General features: G+C 36.0%; 1 protein-coding gene across 2 annotated transcripts in view; it reads left to right on the top strand.

Annotated features, from left to right (window-relative positions):
• ELL (elongation factor for RNA polymerase II) overlaps positions 1–19884 on the top strand; it is a 128015-nt gene that overhangs the window by 55880 nt on the left and 52251 nt on the right. For both annotated transcript variants that reach the window (XR_012488226.1, XM_074302715.1), the window contains exon 2: positions 13581–13628. Coding sequence is in view for 1 of the 2 variants with exons in the window: in XM_074302715.1 (XP_074158816.1) it covers positions 13581–13628 (48 nt within the window). In the remaining variant the exon portion in view is untranslated. The remainder of the gene's footprint in view (positions 1–13580; positions 13629–19884) is intronic.

Here is a 19884-nt window from a genome sequence, read left to right as displayed (position 1 = left end):
TGTGTGTGTGTGTCTTTACTCCTCTCCCCCCCACCCCATCCTCCTTTTTTCCCCCTTAAATCTCTTTTGGATAGAGACTTAATAGTGTTATAGCAGATTTGTAGCCAGTGCCAGTAATCTCAGCTGCTGATTCAGTTGCCCCAAAGACCTACTGACTCATGCTCTACTCTCATCCAATGCAATAGACCTTTCAAACTCACCTTCCAAATTGTCTTAGGCTAGAAAATGGGGTTTTACTTTGTTCTTTTTCTCAGTTCTACTATTCAAAATTCATTTTGTGGAGTTATTTTTGTTGATTGATGGGGAATTTGGGAGGGGGAGTTCAGTTGAATCCTTTCATTTTCTCTGTCATCTTGCTTTGCCCCTGAACTAGGTTATTGATAAGGTCCTTCTTCCATTAAGGGACTGATTAGAGAGTACTGATTAGGTAGATATCCTTGACAGAATTGACCGTGTTATTCTCACTTCCTTTTTTTGCCTTCAAGATTTATGGTTGCTTGTCTATTAGTTGCTTGGTCTTGTGTAGTTTTAGTATTAAGCCGAAATTTTTCTCACAATAATAATAATTGACATTTCATATCTGCCTCATTGATCATACCAAATATTTAAACCTTCTCCTAAAATATCCCATATTACTCCTTACCTTTTAGCTGAAGATTTTATACTTTATACTTTATACTTACCTTATACTTATACTTTCTGGTAGTTCTCATCTCCCCTTCTCTTCACCTTATAACCTTTAGTGTCCTGATAAAAGGGTGACTTTTTTTTTTTTTTTTTTTTTTTGCTAAGACTTAACCTTGTTACCTGTACCCTTGATTCCATCCCTTAGTGATTTCTGCAGAAGAATGTCCCTACTGTCATTTTCCCTTCTCTTTCCTCCTTCCAACTTTCTTCTTTCTCTTCATCTTCCCTTTATCTTTCTTCTGTTATCTGACTTCCAAGCACATCACTTAGCTAAGACTGCCCTTTTCAAAGTCAGAGGATACAGTATGGTACAATAGAAAGCATGCTAGCTTTGGAGTTAAAGGATCTGTGTTCAAATGCTGACTCTCATTTAATACCTCAGTAAGTCACTTAATCTCCCTTGGTCTCATGTTTTCAGCTACAAAATCCCAGATTGGCCTCTAAGATCCTTTCAAGCTTTAAATCTATGCTTCTGGGACCAATGATCTCTTAATTAATTGCCAGATCCAGTGACCTTTCAAAACCCATCCTTCTCCACATCTCTTCTTCATTTGACATTGTTGTCCACTTTCTCTTCTTGGATGCTTATTTTAATGCTTCTGAGTGTCCTTTGTGGACCATCATCTCTAGCAGGCTCCTATTCAGTTTGCTTTTTACTTTGGATTCTGCATTATCTCATTAGTTCACATGGGTCTCATTATCATCCTTATTCATACAACTTCCTAATCTCTATTTCTAGTCCCAGTCTTTCTTCTGAACAGTTGGAAGAAGTTTCCAAAGAAGAAGAACATATCTCCTTTTAAGGCAACTCCTTCTACTTTGAATATTCTAATTGTTAAGAAGTTTCTCCTGACATCAAATCTGAATTGGCTTCTTTGCAATAATACCTATCACTCCTGATTCTCTCCTCTATGACCAAGCCAAACAAATCTGATTCCTTTTCTACCTGAGACTCCTTCAAATACTATTGTGATCTTCCCTGAGTGTTCCTTAAGCTAAACAGCCTCAAGTACTTCTTTCAATCCATCCTTATGTGACATTGACCCAAGGCTTTTCACAAATGTCCTGGAAACTCTCCCTCTTGTTGGTGTCCTTGTACATTTGTACAAGGACTCTGAATTGCAGCTGAGGTCTAATAATTTACACACAGTGTCCTGTGTTTAGAAGAGTGGCTGCCTTTATATCCCCAAGTTTACATTCATTTTCTTTTACACATTATCACATTGCTGTCTCAGTGTTGAATGTGTGAGCTTCTAAGCCCCTTGTATCTTTTTCAGGATAGTTGCTACCTATATAATGCCTCTTCTGTCTTACTCTAGTAAAGTTAATTTTGTACATTCAAGTATAAGACTTTACCATTATCCCAATGAATTTCATCTTACTAGATTCAGGTTCTTTCAGATCCTAATTCTGTTATCCTTTGAGTCCCTCCCAGCCTTTTGCCCTCTGAAAATTGGATGAGAGTAGCATCTGTGCCTTCATTTGAGCCATTTATCCAGATAGTAGGCAAGGCCAAATACAGGTCCCTGGGACATAGCCCACTGGAGGCCTCTCGGTATGTGACTTTGAAGCATCTCAGAATCTCTTGAGTGCTGCCATCCATTCATTTCTGAATTCATCTGGCTGTATGAGGGCATCCTAGCCTTCCCATCTTCTAATCTAGGCAAATTTTCTGTAGCATATCCCCATTTCTGTTACCTACTGGTTTAGTAGAATTTGGCAATTGCCTGAGTAACACAGGACAAACCACTTAGCTTCACAGCTTTGAGTTCCTTATTTATAAAATAGGGACATCAGCTTCCAGTGGCTTCTTCTTCCCAGGATCAAATATAGATTCCTTTGGCATTTAAAAGTCTTTACAACTTAGTCCTACCTTGACTTTCTGGTACTGGTGGGTTAGCCAGCCGAACTGGCCTTAGAGCTATTTCTGACACTTGGAGTGTCCCGAAGATCTGCAGTCTCCTACTTCTCACTTCTGGGAGGCATTAGGAGTTGCAATGGAGAGAATGTTGGACCTGGAGGCAGGAAAAGTGGATGGAATTCAGATCCCACTTCATTTACTTTGTAGCTGGGTGACCCTTGGCAAGTCTTACTTGCCTGTGTTTGCCTCAATTTCCTCAACTGTGAAAGGGGATGATAATGACACCTGTCTCTTGAGTTAATTAAGGAGCAAAATGAGATATTTGTTAAGTGTAGGCCATGTGGTAAGCATTGTAAGTGCTAATTCCCTTCTCTTCCATCTCTCAGATTCCCTAGTTATGTTACCTTTGACTCAACCTCCAGTATCACCTTCTACATGATAGGCCTTTTCTAATCTCCCCTCTCCTTTCTTCCCCATGTCATGTATATCTCTTTTGTATCTTTCCTATATCTTTTTGCCTTCCCCTGGATCCTTGAGGCACAGGATCTTTTTATTTTTCCCTCAGACCAAGTACCTATTGTAGGAGTTGTCATACTTCTTTGTAGAGTTTAAAAGTGCTTTTCATGATCTCATATGAGTCTCACCCCTTTCCTGTGAGGTAACTATTGGAGGTATTATCCTCATTTAACAATAAGAAAACTAAAGCCTAAAGAATTGATTTCATTTTTATGGATGAGGAGATTAAGAACTGCCTAGAGAGGGAAGGGAAGCAGTGAGTTAATTACTGACAGAAAGGGAACTAGAATTCTAGATTTCTCCACTAAATGGTTTATTAGCAAGCTGTTGCTTTTTCTTCCCAACCTGCTTTATTCAAATTCTCTTAAGAGACAAATGCAGATGTGCAAGATGTTAGAAAATTAATTGGAATTTCTAAATTCAATTTTCAGTTCATATGAGGGTTTAAGAAAAATTATATAAAAATTTTAGGAACTTGTATTTTTCCCTTCTTTTAGCTTAGAATGAAACTTGGGAGACCCAGTCATTATTCTGTCAGGAGCTTGCAAGAGATGAGCATTGGCTCTTGGGAATGTTCCTCCAGAAGGATGGATTCTGTACATAGTACATGCTGACATGGAGGCCAGCCACTGGCAGGCTTTCTTATGAGCAATCTGTTGTGGTTTTTGTCATGGTATGGTAGTCTGGGGAAAATGGATCTTGCTACAAAGTGTGTAAGATGTCTCCATTTGTCTCTGATAGAGTCTGTTTTTTTGGGAGTGTAATTCTGTATGGAGAGGAAAATCAGTCTCAGATTTGTAGGCTATGTGGATTCCTGCCAGGTGGCAATACCAAGGGTGGGTTGATGACAAAAGGACAAATAAGGACAGTGCTGGTTATTGCTGCATTGGCTCATATATGTAAGATAATAAATACTAACAGGATTAAATTAGCTTTGGATGAATTCTTTTCCCTTTTTGTTGCTGTTAAAAAGGTTTTATCCTTCTATGCTCAGGCTTATTGAGGCAGTTGAGGCAGGTTGTATTGTGCTTCTATTTTAAAAATGAAACCTTTGAGGTCTGAAATTATGTTCCAAAACAGCATATGGAGCTATAGGAGAGGTCACATAACCAAGGAATATGTCTTTTTGAACATATGCATGGGTAATTTTTTTATAACATTATCCCTTGCACTCATTTCTGTTCCAACTTTTCTCTTCTCTTCCTCCACCCCCTCCCCTAGATGGCAGACAGTCTTATACATGTTAAATATCCTAGATGCAATATATATGTGCAGAACTGTACAGTTCTCTTGTTGCACAAGAAGAATTGGATTCAGAAGGTAAAAATAATCTGGGAAGAAAAACAAAAATGCAGTGTCCCTTCTCTGGGGTGTAGCTGATTCTGTCCAGTATTGATCAATTGGAATTGAATTAGATCTTCTCTTTGTTGAAGATAACCACTTCCATCAGAAACATCCTCATATAATATTGTTGTTGAAGTGTATAATGATCTCCAAGGAATATGTTGTAATATTAAACAGCAAGTTAATAAATAATTTGAGTTTGTGTTGATGGTAACAGTTTCTTCATATTTAAAAATAAGGTAATTTCTTTTTGAAAAATCAGTTTTATTGATCTTTCATTTTTTTTTCACCTAAATTTTTGTTTTTCCAGAGCATAGCAAATCCATCAAAGTGTTTTATAGTCATACATATTTCATTTTACTTTGATCTTCACAGTCACATTTAAGATAAGTTGTATAAGAATTCTACTCACTTTACAGATGAGGAAACCAGAATTCAGAAAACTTCATTTGGTCAAAGCCACATAAACCAATGAGTAGTAGGACTGGACTTCACCCCAGACTCCACTGCCAAGTATCCTGTCAGTTCACTTCTTTTTCTCAAAGTAAGCTGATGTTACTACTTATGGAAGGTTTTGTATACACTACCTATAGCTTCATCGAGGTCTTCCCCCATGTTACACAGAAGGTTTTTGGAGTAATTGGAACTAAAAAGAGTTCTTTTGCTTCTTACTGTGGTAGAGATATAATTATTTTAATTGCAGCCAAGAATTTTAGAAAAGTGTAGAAGATTTTTGTTGCTTTCTATTCTGTTTAAAATTTTTTTTTTTATCATTAAAGCTTTTTGTTCTCAAAACATATGCAAAGATAGTTTTCAACATTCACCCTTGCAAAACCTTGTGTTCCAAATTTTTTCTCTCCCCTTCCCCCATCCTATCTCCTAGATGGCAAGTAATCCTGTATATGTTAAACATGTGAAATTCTTCTATACGTATTTCCACAATTACCACACTTCACAAGGAAAATCAGATTGAAAAGAAAAAAAATGAGAAAACAAAATGCAAGCAAACAACAAAAAGAGTGAAAATATGTTGTGATCCACATAGTCTTCTCTCAGTGCAGATTGCTCTCTTAATCACTGTTGCTTTCTATTCTAGATGGAAAGTTACTTTTGAATTTATGCTGACAACAAATTTACACACATTTAAAAATTTGACAACTTAGGTGTCTGAAGATATACAACTAGCCTGTCATAAGGGGCATGTGGATAAATATGTATATAGGATTCTATGTGTTACTCTGTTGCTAAAACAAATGCCTCAATTGAACACCATAGTAGTAAGCCTTTGTTGTCAGTGAGCTTAATTTTTTTAGTGTTAACTATAGAAAGCTGAGCTGTCAGGGGTGGATTACAGTGTAACCACTTTGAACATTTCAGTACCTAGAAGTTTATTGAAGGAGCTATGATTTTGTTGTTGTGGATCTTAATGGTCATGAATTTCTGTGTCTGAACAAACCTTCATCCAATGGATTCTCAGAGAGTTAACCATTACTTACTTTTTGGTGAATGGGCACTTCCTCTAAATTAAGTAAGGTGTAACTTTGGTGAGCTAATCTAATTCTTTCATTTCCTATTATAGTTAACAATAACGACCCAGAATGTGAATATCTTTCTCTCCTCTCTCTTCTCTCCTCCTCTCTCCTCTCTTCTCTCTCCTCTCTTCTCTTTCCTTCTCTCTCCTCTCTCTTCTCTCCTCTCAGTCTCTCTCTCTCTCCCCTTCTCCCCATGAATGTCATTTGTAGTTTGAATATCCTTCCCAATAACAGAAAGGTTAAAAAAAATCCCATCAACACTGTGATGACACAGTTGTTGAAGGAAGACCAATATGTTTTTCATCTGTTCTTCTGGACTAAGAGTACCAAGAGAGTTTGACCAGCTTTCTTGTTTTCATTTACAGATAGTCACTATATATATTGCTTACTTTACCCTGAATCATATCATGTGAGTTTTTCCCATGCTTCTCTGAATTGATATTTTTATGCAGTCTCACTACTTTAATAAATATAATACTAGTTCACCTTTCCCAAAACTTTCCTTTCTCTTTGACATGCAACAGAATTTCAGTCACAAACAACTTTAAACATTGCGTATTACAATTTTTTAAAATTCTCTGTAGAGTCTGTATAATAGATTGTTATTGAATCAACAAGGACTTATTAAGCACCTATGATTTGCTAGGCATTAGGTGCTGGGATATAAAGACAGAAATGAGAAGTGATTCTTTAAATATCAATAACCCTTTACTATAAATAAATAAATACCAATGCTTTAATTAAGCAGAATAGACAAGTATTAGCAAGAACTTTGATATTTTTCCAAAATGAAATAGTTTGTCATGTATCAAAAGCTAGTGATAATAGAATAATGATTTAATAGTCTTGAAAGGAGGGATTCTAAAAAGTAGAAATGAAGATACTATGTAGATTATATTTTGTGAAGAAGTTGATAATGATTTTTAGAATGATTACTATCATGAGTTTGTTTTCACATTGCTGAATGCCTTCTGGACTCATCAAAGTGAATGCTTTTAAAACTATTGCCCTTTAAAACATGTTCAAAATAGAACTTGTCTTTCTCTCCTCTCCTCCTCATAATCCCACCCCTGATTTTTTTCTGTATTTTTTTCAAGTATAATTGATCATTATTGTTGGAGACCATTCTTCCACTCAAGTTCACAATCTCTAAATTATCATTCTCTGCTCTTCACTCTTTACCCTTTAGATCCAACAAGTTGCCAAGGCTCATCAATCTTGCCTACTATACACTACTATACAATCGTATAAATCCACTTCTGGTTTAGAGTTCCTAAGTAGTACAGTTGAGAGAGTGGTGTAACTAGAGTCAGGAAGACCTCAATTCAAATCTGGTGCCAGCTATGTGACCCTGGGCAAGTTTGCCTCAGTTTCCTCAGCTGTAAAGTGAGGATAATAATAGTTATCCTACCTTATAGAACTGTTGGGGATCAAATGAACTAATATTTGTAAAGTGCTAAAACAGTACCTGATGAATAAAAGGCACTTTATAAATGCTAACTATTATTTTTATTATTAAAATTTGTTAACTACAAAACCAGCAGCCCAAGTCAATCCCTCATCCCTTCTGGCTTGAACTGTGGCAGTAAACTAATTGGTATTGCTGACTGGCACCAATAGATATATGCAGGAATATCTAAGTGACATTCCTAAAGAACAAGTAAGACCAGTGTTATTTCATTGCTCAAAAAGCTCCAGTGAGGGAAAAAGGAAAGAAAAGGCTACAGTGGCTCCTTCTTGATGCTGGGATAAATTAAAATACCTATTTGGCATTTAAAGCCTCTCCCAATCTGGCTCTGACCTACCTTTCCAGGTATGTTACCCCAAAGGTTTGTAATTAAATTAATAATACAATAGCTCTTCCCCAACACACACACACACACACACACACACACACACACACACACACACACACACACACACACACACACAAGAGAGAGAGAGAGAGACCTTTTTTTTCCCTTCCTTCCACTTAGTTTATTTATTTTTAAACACATTGCTTTATGAATCATGATGGGAGAGAAAAATCAGAGCAAAAGGGAAAAACCATGAGAGAGGGGGGAAAAAACCCAAAAGAAGTGAACATAGCATGTATTGATTTACATTGTCTCCTCAGTTCTTTTTCTGGATGCACATGGCATTTTCTGACCAAAGTCTATTGGGATTGCTTCGGATCATTGAACCACTGAGAAGAATCAAGTCTTTTAAAGTTGATCATCACACATTCTTGCTATTAATATATATAATGTATTCCTGGTTCTGCTTGTTTTGCTCAACGTCAGTTCGTGGAAATCTTTCCAGGCTTTTCTATAATCAATATGTTTATTTAAAAAATTTTTTAATTTATTTTAATAGTTTTTATTTACCAGATATATGCATGGGTAATTTTACAACATTGACAATTGCCAAACCTTTTGTTCCAATTTCCCCCACCCCCAGATGGTAGGTTGACCAATACATATTAAATATGTTAAAGTATAAATTAAATACAATATATGTATACATGTCCAAACAGTTGTTTTGTTGTACAAAAAGAATCAGACTTTGAAATAGTGTACAATTAGCTTGTGAAGGAAATCCAAAATGCAGGCAGACAAAATTAGAGGGATTGGAAATTCTATGTAGTGGTTCATAGTAATCCCTTAGAGTTCTTTTGCTGGGTGTAGCTGGTTCAGTTCATTACTGCTCTATTGGAGCTGATTTGGTTCATCTCATTGTTGAAAATGACCACATCCATCAGAATTGATCATAGTATTGTTGTTGAAGTATATAATGATCTCCTGGTCCTGCTCATTTCACTCAGCATCAGTTCATGTAACTTTCTCCAGGCCTTTCTGAAATCATCCTGTTGGTCATTTCTTATAGAACAATAATATTCCATAATATTCATATACTACAATTTATTCAGACATTCTCCAATTGATGGGCAACTACTTAGTTTCCAGTGTCTGGCCACCACAAAGAGGGCTGCCACAAACATTCTTGCACATACAGGTCCCTTTCCCTTCTTTAAGATTTCTTTGGGATATAAGCCCAGTAGCATAACTGCTGGGTCAAAGGGTATGCACAGTTTGATAATTTTTTGAGCATAGTTCCAAAATGCCCTCCAGAATGGTTGGGTGTATTCACAATTCCACCAACAATGTATCAGTGCCCTGTTTCCCACATCCCCTCCAACATTCTGCAGTATCTTTCCCTGTCATTCTAGCCAATCTGACAGGTGTGTAGTGGTATCTCAGAATTGTCTTAATTTGCATTTCTCTGATTAATGACTTGGAGCATCTTTTCATATGACCAGAAATAGTTTCATTTTCTTCATCTGAGAATTGTCTGTTCATATCCTTTGACCATTTATCAATTGGAGATTGGCTTGATTTCTTATAAATTAGAGTCAACTCTCTATATATTTTGGAAATGAAGCCTTTATCGGAACCTTTGACTGTAACAATGTTTCCCCAGTTTATTGTTTCCCTTCTAATTTTATCTGCATTAGTTTTGTTTGTACAAAAACTTTTCAGTTTGATATAATCAAAGTTTTCTACTGTGTGTATGTTTATTTTTTTAAATAGAACAATAATATTCCATTATCTTCATATACTGCAACTTACTCAGCCATTCCCCAATTGATTGGCATCTAATGAGAGAAACTTTTTTTTTTTTTTTTTTTTTTTTTAAACAAAGGCAGCAAGGAATTCATGGACTCTGTTGTCTAGCCAAACTGGTCCCCTCACTGTTCTTCATACAAGATATTCTGCTTTCCATTTCTCTATTTTTTCAAAAGTTGTCTTTCAACCTTGAATGCACCTCCTCCTCTCCATTGTCTCAAGGATATTTCCTATAAGAGACCTTTCCTGAATCTTCTTCCAGTTGCTAGTGTCTTGTCATGCTTCCATTACTTTGTATTTACTTATTTGGTTGTTTTTTTTTTTTTTTTTTTTTCCTGAGGCAATTAGAGTTAAATGACTTGTCCAGGGTCACCCAGCTAAGAAGTGTTAAGTGACTGAGGCCAGATTTGAACTCAGGTCCCCCTGACTTTAGGGCTAGTGCTCTAACTATTGCACCACCTAGCTGCCCCCATATTTACTTAATTGTAAACTTCTTGTGGCCTCCATTAGATTTTCAGGTATTTTCCCCTTGGTTTTTGTATTCCACATTCCCCTGGAACTATAGCAATAGATTTTCAGTGACTGAAAAAGTAGTTTTTCCTCCAGCAGTGCTGAACACAGCCTGATTCATACTGGTCCATTTTGGGCAACTCCTCTTCATATCATCTCTTAAAATCTGGCAAAGATGTTTCCTCATGTTGTCTTTACTTTGTGTAGATTTGGAGGTCATTGTCCCCTCTTATAGGGGACCCGCTAGTCTTCCTTTTTGGTCATATATTTCTCTGAAGACATCTTTTACACCACTCTCCTTTGTAATCCCTTGTTTGTATTTTTTAAAAGGAACTGTGCCAATGAAATATCTCTTGTATTGAATGTGAGCTTTGAATTGAACTTTAGTCTCTCTAGAGTGACAGTAGATAGAAATGAATTCTGTACTCCTAAAACATTAGAGCTGAAGTGTACCTCAGCAATCTCTCTCTGCATCTTCTCCCATAACCTGTTTTACCAGTGAGAAAATGCACTGTTTGATTTACTCAGTTAAAAAAAGCTCTCAGTCTGAGAGCTGAAGCAAGAATTTAAACTTGACTCCCTGTCTAGTACTTTTCCCAGAGAAGCGCCCACAATGACCTACCTATAGGTCTCAAGCCTGCAACTTTTGTCTTTTGACTTCTTATAGTGTAACCAGGCCTACAGATATTCTTTGACCCCACTGTGAGCTCTGGCATTTGTATGAGAGAATAGCTTTCCTTTCCTTGGTAAAGTTGATGGCTTTGAGAGCTACTCCATCTAAAAGACTCCCAGCGGAATCTGTTCTATTGTTCTTCTTTGCTTGTCCTTTTTTCCTATTACTCTAGCTTCTATCTCCTCTGTTTTTCTTCGTTCTTGTATTTTCAGATATATTTCCACTCTTCTATGCACACTTGGCTTTTCCTAGAAAAACTAATGACATTTTTTAGACCTTTATGGTTTACAAAATGCTTCCCCTAAAACATGGATTAGGTAGGTATTTTAGAAATTTGTCCCCACTTTCTAGAGGAAAAATCTGAAGACTCAGAGGAAAAATAAGGCTCAGCTCTGATACCTAGCAACAGGATTGTAGGATTGAGCAGGGTATACGATCTAATCCAGTTATTTTAGAGAGGAGAAAGAGACTCAGATTATACTTGTACTAAGGAGCAGAGCTGAGATTCCTGTGCAGGCTCAGGGCTTTTTCCATTACCCCATCCAGTGTACAAATTATGCAACCTTGGGCTAGCTCACTTCCCTTTTTTAGGTCTTAGTTTCTTTTCTGTAAAATGAACAAAACATCCACCCCCACTCTTTGCCTTTGCACCGGCTCCAACTCCTACCTCCTCTCCCTTAAACATTTTCCCTCCTTGTCTCTACTTCCTGACTTTTTTTTGGCTTCCTTCAAGATCTCACCTAACTCTCCCTTTCTTCAAGAAGCCTTTGCCAGTTCCTCTTAATACAACTGCCTTCTCTATGTTGATTACTTCCAGTTTACCCTCCATATATTTTTGTTGTTCAGTTATTTGCATGCTGTTTCTCCCTTTAGAGTGTTAACTCCTTGGACACATGGATCATTTTGATCTTTGGAATATAGTGCCTAGAACATGTGAAGTGCTTAATAAATGTTTGTTGACTGACTGAGGGGATACATTTAGATCATCTCTATAATCTCTTTTAGTTAGAATTTTTCTATGATCCACCATTGTTTCTGACTTTACCTTAAATTTATTACTTTTTTCTAATATACCATGCTGCTTGACAATTTTTGGTGAAAATATGCTTTCCTTTCCAGGGGTGAAGTGATTTGCCAAAACTATATAGGGCTTAATCTTGGTATTTGTGGCTGGAATTAGCAGGACACATGTCTTGCTGAATGTCCATATGCAGTATTCAGATTCTGGGGAACCCGAGACTTATAAAAGCCATGTATCCCCACAGTTTGTATATATTTATCTTTGTAATGTAATTGTACTTGAATTTGGATGTGTCTAGTGTCAGAACAGTTAACAATAGTTTATAAGAGCATAACTTTATTACTTTTTTTTTTTTTGAAGACCTGACAGTTCACCAATTCTGTCTTATCAGTTTATTTTCTTCATGTGTAATATGCTTAGAAGTCAACATCCAACATGTCTGGTGCTACTATTGTTTTGCCCCTAACTTTATTGTTGTCCTCTAGACTGAAGACAATATAGGTAAATAGTTGAATGTGGCCAACTGGATCACTCTGTCTCCCAAATACACCCTATACATTTTTCCCTGAACGCTTTTACTCATTCTCTTTCTTTTCCCTAAAATGTTTTTCCTCTTTTCACTTGTTGGATTTTTCATCCATTCTTTCGCTCAAAGGAAATGCTACTTTTTTTATGAAGGTTTTTCCCTATCACTTCAAGACAGTAAAAAACCCAAAGTTTTCATCTTAAAATTTCATATAGCTTTCTTTTGTCACTTCATTATACTTAGCTATGACTTGATATCAATGTTATTTTTGCATGTATCACACCCTCATGGAGCTAAAGAGAGGAGTCTTATTTTAATTTTTTATCTTTGTTGATGCATAGCCCAATACTTTGCTTTGGTGCTCACCAAGGATTATCAAATTGAATTGAAAGAAAACCTGAAGTTCTGCATAGTGTGGTATAGTGTCAAGGGCTTAGAGTCAGGAGAATTTCATCTATTGGAATCTAAAACTTCAAGGTTCCTTTCTAGCTGATTACCAGTACCTGTTTTTGATAACTCATGTCCTTGACTAAGTCATTTTCTTTAATTGGTTCTTAGTTTCCTCATCTGTATAAGGGCCAATATCTGTACTACCTACTTCAGTGGATTGTGAACAAAGCTTTTTGTAAATTGTAAAGCACCACAGAAATGGGGAGCTATTATATATGCTAATAACCCATGATTTTAATTAGCAGGGCAAGCAGTTGTCAGCAAGAATTCTGATGTTTTTCCAGAACTAATCATGTTGTCTTGTGTATGCACATGTGATTATAGAATAGAGATTTAATGCTCTTGTTATTGGATATCAAGATCCAATATTATCTTCTGCCACATATAGCATAATCATTAGTGATTCAGAAGAAAAACTTGATTCTTGGATGATGTATCATTATGATTACCTCATAGTAATTCAAATTCTCATTGAGCTGTTTAAACAACTTGTTGAAATTTTTCTTTAAGAAGTCAAAAATTTCAATAGACCTTGACTTCTTCTGAAAGTTAAATAATTTTAGAGCTAGAAATAATGTGGTTACCTAGTCTGACGTCTTTATTTTAAATAAAAGAATTGCAACCTAGGGGAACAAAATGATTTTCCTTGAAGCAAGTGTATTTCAGGTGATTTTAAAAAACAAACATTTTCAATGTGACACAAGTCTCTCAAGCAAAGTTAAATGTTTAAGTACAGTGTTAAAGCTTTAAAAACTAGGTACAATCTTGAAAATGGTCTTATTCCTAACATAATATTAATGAATCTTTAAGTTCCTTCTTGCTCTTATTAATATATATTTCCCCTTTTTCTTATAGGATTCTGTTGCTTTGAGACCATCGATCCGATTTCAAGGAAGCCAAGGGGTAAGTCCCTCTTCCAAAATAAGAATTCCTTTTTACAGCATCTCTGATAAATTGTCATCCAGCAGCTTTGGAAGCTACAGGTTGATCTTATTATATCCTTAAAAACAAAAAGCAAATTGTACATAGTGGAGACCTGTGGTTTCATTTCATCTACCACCTTCCTTTTCTGTTCACTTCTGTCTGTGCAGGTGCCCATTTTATTTGGTATTGAAGTTCAGAATTAAAAATTAAAATAAAAACAAGTACTTCCAGCCTCTGCTTGAACACAAGCTATGTCATTTCCTATTTATATTGTCTGTCCCCCCCTTTTTTTTTTGTTTTGTTTTTTATTAGTTGTAGATTTAAGAAAGTTGTTCTTAACATCGTGTGTCCATTTGGCTTTAATTGTTCAGTCCTTTGTAGAGCCACAAGTTTAATAATTCTCATTTAACATCACTGCCCTTCAAATATCTAATGACAGACAGATATGTGTGTATGGCTTGAGTTTTCTTCACCTCACTATCTGACTTGTCCTTCATCCTTTCCTTGTGTCACAGTTTCAAAATCTCTCACTTTCTTATTGTGCCTTACTTGCTATATTTTGCTAGGGCTAATAGAATGTTCTAATAGAAGCCAGAGACTTGGGTTTGAATCCAGGCTCTGTTATTTAACTCATTGTATGACTTCACTTAATATCTCAGTTTCTTCATCTCTAACTCAGTTCAAATATATGTTAAGTGATTATTGCTTGTATAGAAGGAGTTGTGGTAGGCTCTGGAAATGAAAGTGATGATAATGTCACTGTCTCTCACTTTAGAATTAAAAGTATTTTAGATATTATTGCTTTTGATCCTAGTAGTATTCTTAAAAAGTATTATTTATAAAAATATTATATATCAGATTATGCCTCTATCATTAACTATGGGCAAATAACTTAACCTCTCTGTGTTTCAGTTTTCTCATTTGTAAAATGAGAATACCTGTGGTACCTGTTTCTGGGGATTGTTGTGAAAATGGGGAAAAAGAAGGAAGGGAACAAGTGTTTATAGCACCAGGCACTGTGCTAAGTATTTTATAAGTATTGTCTTATTTGATCCTCACACTTGCCCTTTGAGGATTGGTGCTGTTATTATATTTATTTCGTGTTGTGGAAAATGAAGAGTCACACAGCTATTAAATATCCGAGACCAGGTTTAAGCCCAGGCCTTCCTGAGTTCTTGGCCAGCACTCTACCCCACTGTACATTCTAGTTGCCTCAAGGTTCCATGAGATAGTGTTATTCAAAGCATATTTACAAATCTTTAGCACTATAGACATGTTTGTTTGTATTATCATTCTCAATTTAAAATTAGGTCCAGAAAAGTGAATTAACTTTCTCCACAATCTTCAGTAAATCAAAGTGTGTGAGCTGAGATTTTTAGTTGCAAGGAAGGACAGAGTTCCTCGACAGAGTTCTTCCCTGTGACCTCCCAGTGCTTTAATTATTTGTGATTTCAGCAGATCAAGAAGTGGAAAACTTAGCAAATGATCAGTGATGAATAATCATCTAGACAGTGGTTCCAATAGAAGAAAAACAAACAAAAAATTGTTCTAATTAGTCTGTGAGATCAAGGAGAATGTTGATGGTAGCAGTCATGACTCCCTACTTGGAGCCATTAGTGAAAACTCATTACCCTAGTGTTGCTTTGCAGGTAAGGTGTTACAGAGAACAAGCTTTGAACAGTGTAATATGTTTGTGACTTATATTGTTGGATAAAAAGAGTCTTGCCATATAATAATACTGAAAGGCTTTTGGTTGCCTCTATGATTTGGTTACCTCTGTAAATAATATTATAATGCATTTTAGAAAAAATTTACATCATTTGTCATTTATATCATTGAATGGCTCCCAAAAAGTATTTTAAAGTATGATTGGGGTCCTCCTGCTTGTGGAAGAATAAAAATAATGTAACACAGCATTTCAGAGGTAGCCATATTAGCCCAACAACTTCATTTCACTCAGCAAGATAAAAATGTCCTTTTTAGGTGCACAAAGAAGCAGCATTTGAGCTAGAATTTAGATCTGTTAGGGCCATTTCCCAATATATTTCCATGCCATATTCCCTTTCTTTTATATTCTCATGCCATGTAGTATGTTTTATTACTTACCTCATTGTTTTTGTGGAATTCTCTAGCCTTGACTGGCACTGGGAAAGAAAAATAACTCTTCTTGGTGACTTTTCAGATAGTTGATTCTTCAGAATAACAATTCTTTCCTTCTCTTAAGCTTTCTGAGTCTGGTATTTGTATGAACATCACTATCAGAATCAGCATCTCAAAATTAAGAGGACTTGAGACTCTTTATTTCAATTTCTTCTCCAATGTGCAGAACTCTTCTCAAGCATCCACAGCAGAGGTCCTTCAGCTTTTTGCTTGAAGACTTTTTCAAAGATAGGCATTCAGCTGCTTCAGAATTTGGATTACATAAAACTAAAACTTTTTCCACAAAGAAAACTAGTGTAGCTAAAATTAGAATAAAAGTTAAGTAACTGGGAGGAATCTTATCTGATAAAGATCTCATCTGTGAAAAATATAGGGAACTAGAGCCATTCCTGAACTTATAAATGGTCATATGTCAGTTTTTAGGGGGAAAAAAAATCCAAGCTATCAATAGTAACATTTAAAAAATGCTCTTAATCACTAATAAATATAGAAATGCATATTAATGTAGCTCCAAGATACCACCTTACATCCATCATCACATTGGCAAAGTTGATCATAAAAGGAAAATGAAAGTGATGGAGTGCACATAGGAAAACAGGCACAACTGGTCTAGATATTCTGGAAAGCAATTTGGAGCTGTACTCCAAAATCTTGACCCTAATATTAAGTCATTACTTTCAAAGAGATCAAAGAAAGAGGAAAAGGACACATGTACAAACATTTATGGCAGCTCTTCTTGTGGTGGCAAAGAATTGGAAACTGAGGAGATGCTCATCAATTGGGGAATAGCTGAATAAGTTGTGTCAAATAAAGTGATACTTTATATTGTAAGAAATGATGAAATGGGTGGTTTCAGAGAAACCTGGGAAGACTTTGATAGTGAAATCAGTAGAACTCAGAAAACAATTTCTACACTAATAACAGTATTGTAAAGACAAATAACTTTGAAAGAATTAGGGACTCTAATAATCATAGTGACCCACCTCGGATCCAAGGATCCATGATAAAACATGGTGCCCTCTCCAGATAGAGAGTTGATGGACTCAATGCAAATCAGGACATTTCTGGGGATGGGGCCAGTGGGTTTTTGTTTTTGGTTTGTTTGTTTGTTTTTTTGCTTGACTATACAAGTTTATAATGGGCTTTGTTTTTCTTGCTTTCTCAGTAATAGGAGGGAGAGATTGGAGAGAATTCAGAACAAAAAAAGAAAATTAAATGGTTTAAGGGGGGGAAAAAAGGAATATGACCATCTCCTAAAAGCAGCCTATTCCATTGTTGTCTCTAGGAAGTTCTTTATTCACCTGCACTCTACCTTCCTATATTTTGTGTCCCTTTGTCCAAATTCTCCCATCTCAGTCATATATAATGTGACTTCCTTCTTTTTCATGATAGCTTTTTTGATATTTGAAATTTGTTATTTTTTCTCAAGGCATGTTTTTCTTGGGTACACATCACCATTTCTTTCAGCTTCTTCTTATAATGTCATTCAGTAAACATTTATTAAGCTCTTGCTGTGTGCCAGGAACTGTGCTAAGCACTGGGGATTCAAAAAGAGGCAACAGCCCCTGTTTCCATAGAGCTATAACACAGGGCAAATAGAAAATAATTAACAGAGGCATGGCACTGGATTAAAGATGAGTTAAAGAAATCTTTCTGTAGAAGGAAGCCTTTTGGTTGGGATTTAAAGGAAGTTCAGGGTAGTAGGCAGAGTTAACGCAGGGGAGAATATTCCAGGCATGAGGAGTAGCATGTGCAGAAACATGGTTTAGAATCCTCCTTTATCCTATTCACCTATGACAAGTTCTTTACATATCTCATAGAATTGTAGAATTTTAGGGCCTGTTTGGATCTTAATTATAAAGACTTGTCCTTTCTTTTTAAGGATGAAGAGCTTGAAACATGGAAAGATTGTATCATGATCAGTCTCATTTCTAAAACTTTTAGCATTAAAAACAAACAAAAAACCAAAACAAAAGCACTCACTTTTTTATACTCTGTCAACATATCTCTATTGATTTGGAGTTTACTCACTGCTCTATCCTTTCAGGACAGGGTAGCATAAGATATGGTATTTAAAGTAATATTAAGCAAGCCAATCCCCCCCCCCCCCCTCCCTTAAGCACCATAAAATTATATTGCCTGTGCTTAGTGTAGAAGACAGGCAGATACTCTTAACCAGTATATGAGCCTCTGGGGGGAAGGAAGCACAATAACTGGCACATACTAAACACTTAATAAATGCTTGTTGACATTTTGATTTGAAGGTTTATTTTCATATTATAGAATGGCAGTGGACATTTGGATGATGACAGAAAATTATTAAGTACATTAATTTATGAAAATAACATGATTCAAAACTTCTGTCTCAATTTTCCCACCTTTCATATGGGAATAATAGCTTCTTTCTCACAGGGTTTTTATTATGATAAGGAAACCATTAGGATAATGAGATATACTTATAAAATGCTTTTTAAACCATAAAGCACTATTTAAAGCTAGCTATCATTACTATTACTGATAATGATCAGCAACGAGGTGATGCACTGGATAAAAAATTAGGCTTTGAATTCAAACCTAGCCTCAAACATTTGCTAGTTATATGATTTTAGGCAAGTCCCTTAACTTCTGTCTGCCTCCACTTCCACATCTGTAAAATGGGAATAATAATAGCTTCTATTTAAGAATTGTGAGGAAAACTTGAGATAATATTTTTAAAATGCTTAGTACAATGCTTGACACACGGTAAGCACTATGTAAATGCTAACTACTATTATGTTATGTCTATTATTGTTATTATTAAAGGTTCTAAGACTATCAATGGATCAAGCAACTAGTGAAAGCAATCTTTTTTATTTCTCTTCCTCCTAGATACTTACACACTCAGTTTAGTTTAACTAATGCTTATTTTGGTGTGACTCAAGTTAATAGCACTGCATTTAAGTTGCAATTGTAATTCATATTTGTGTAGTGCTAGATAGTTAGATACCTCTTTACATAGTCTCAGTTATTTGTGTTGTCATGGAAAGGCACCTGAATAGATGTCAGTAGTCATTAAGCATTCATTAAATTCCTACTGTGTGCTAGGACTATGCTAAGTGCTGGGGATAAAAAGGAAGGCAAAAGACAAATTCCTGTTTTCCAGGAATTGGCAGTCTAATGGAGAAACAATATAAAAACAACTATGCACAGATAAACTCTTTAGAGAATAAATTGGAGATAATCAAGAGACAAAAGGCACTCACATAAAGGAGAATCTATAAAGACTTTTCATAAAAGGTGGAATTTAAGCTGGGACTTGGAATGAAGCCAGGGAATCCAGGAGGTAAAGAAAAGAGGGAAAGTTCTCTTGAATGGATAACAGTGAATGAAATGCCCAGAAATGGGGCAGAAATGCCCAGTAGATGAAATGTGTCCCATTATGTAAAGAATACAAAGGAAGCCAATGTTGTTGGATTGTAGAGTATAAGGAGAGGTATAAAATGTACAGAGACTAGAAAGGGGGGTAAGGGAGGATGGGATGTTGTGAAGGGCTTTGAATGACAGAGAATTTTATATTTGTTTCTGGAGGTAATAGGGAGCCACTGGGGTTTACTAAATAGAGAATAGCATTGTCAGATATGTTCTTTAGGAAAAATCACTAATGATTTAATGGAGAATAGTGAAGGAGGGTCTGGAGGGGGAGAGACTTACGACAGGGAAAACTAATTTGGTCCTGGGGAGATGGGGATCTGTACCAGGGTGATAGCAATATCAGAGAAGAGAAGGGAAAGTTTTCGAGAAATGTCACAAAAGTAAAATCCAAAGTCTTGGCATCAAATGGGCTGTGGGGTCTGGAAAAGAGCATGGAGTTAAGGATGATACCTAGATTTCAAGCCCCAGTGACTTAAAGGGTGATGGAAACCTTAATATTAATAGGGAAGTTTAGAAAGGGATAAGATGTGGAGAAAAAGATAACGAGTTCAGTTTTGGACATGTTGAGTTTAAGGTATCTTTAGGCCATCCACTTTTGAGATGTCTAATAGTTAGTTAAAGATTCAAATCTAAAAGGCATCAGGAAGATTAGAGTTCAATAACT

Source organism: Sminthopsis crassicaudata, chromosome 1, assembly GCF_048593235.1.
Source record: "Sminthopsis crassicaudata isolate SCR6 chromosome 1, ASM4859323v1, whole genome shotgun sequence".
Taxonomy (NCBI): domain Eukaryota; kingdom Metazoa; phylum Chordata; class Mammalia; order Dasyuromorphia; family Dasyuridae; genus Sminthopsis; species Sminthopsis crassicaudata.
This window is presented reverse-complemented; position numbering and strand designations above follow the sequence as displayed.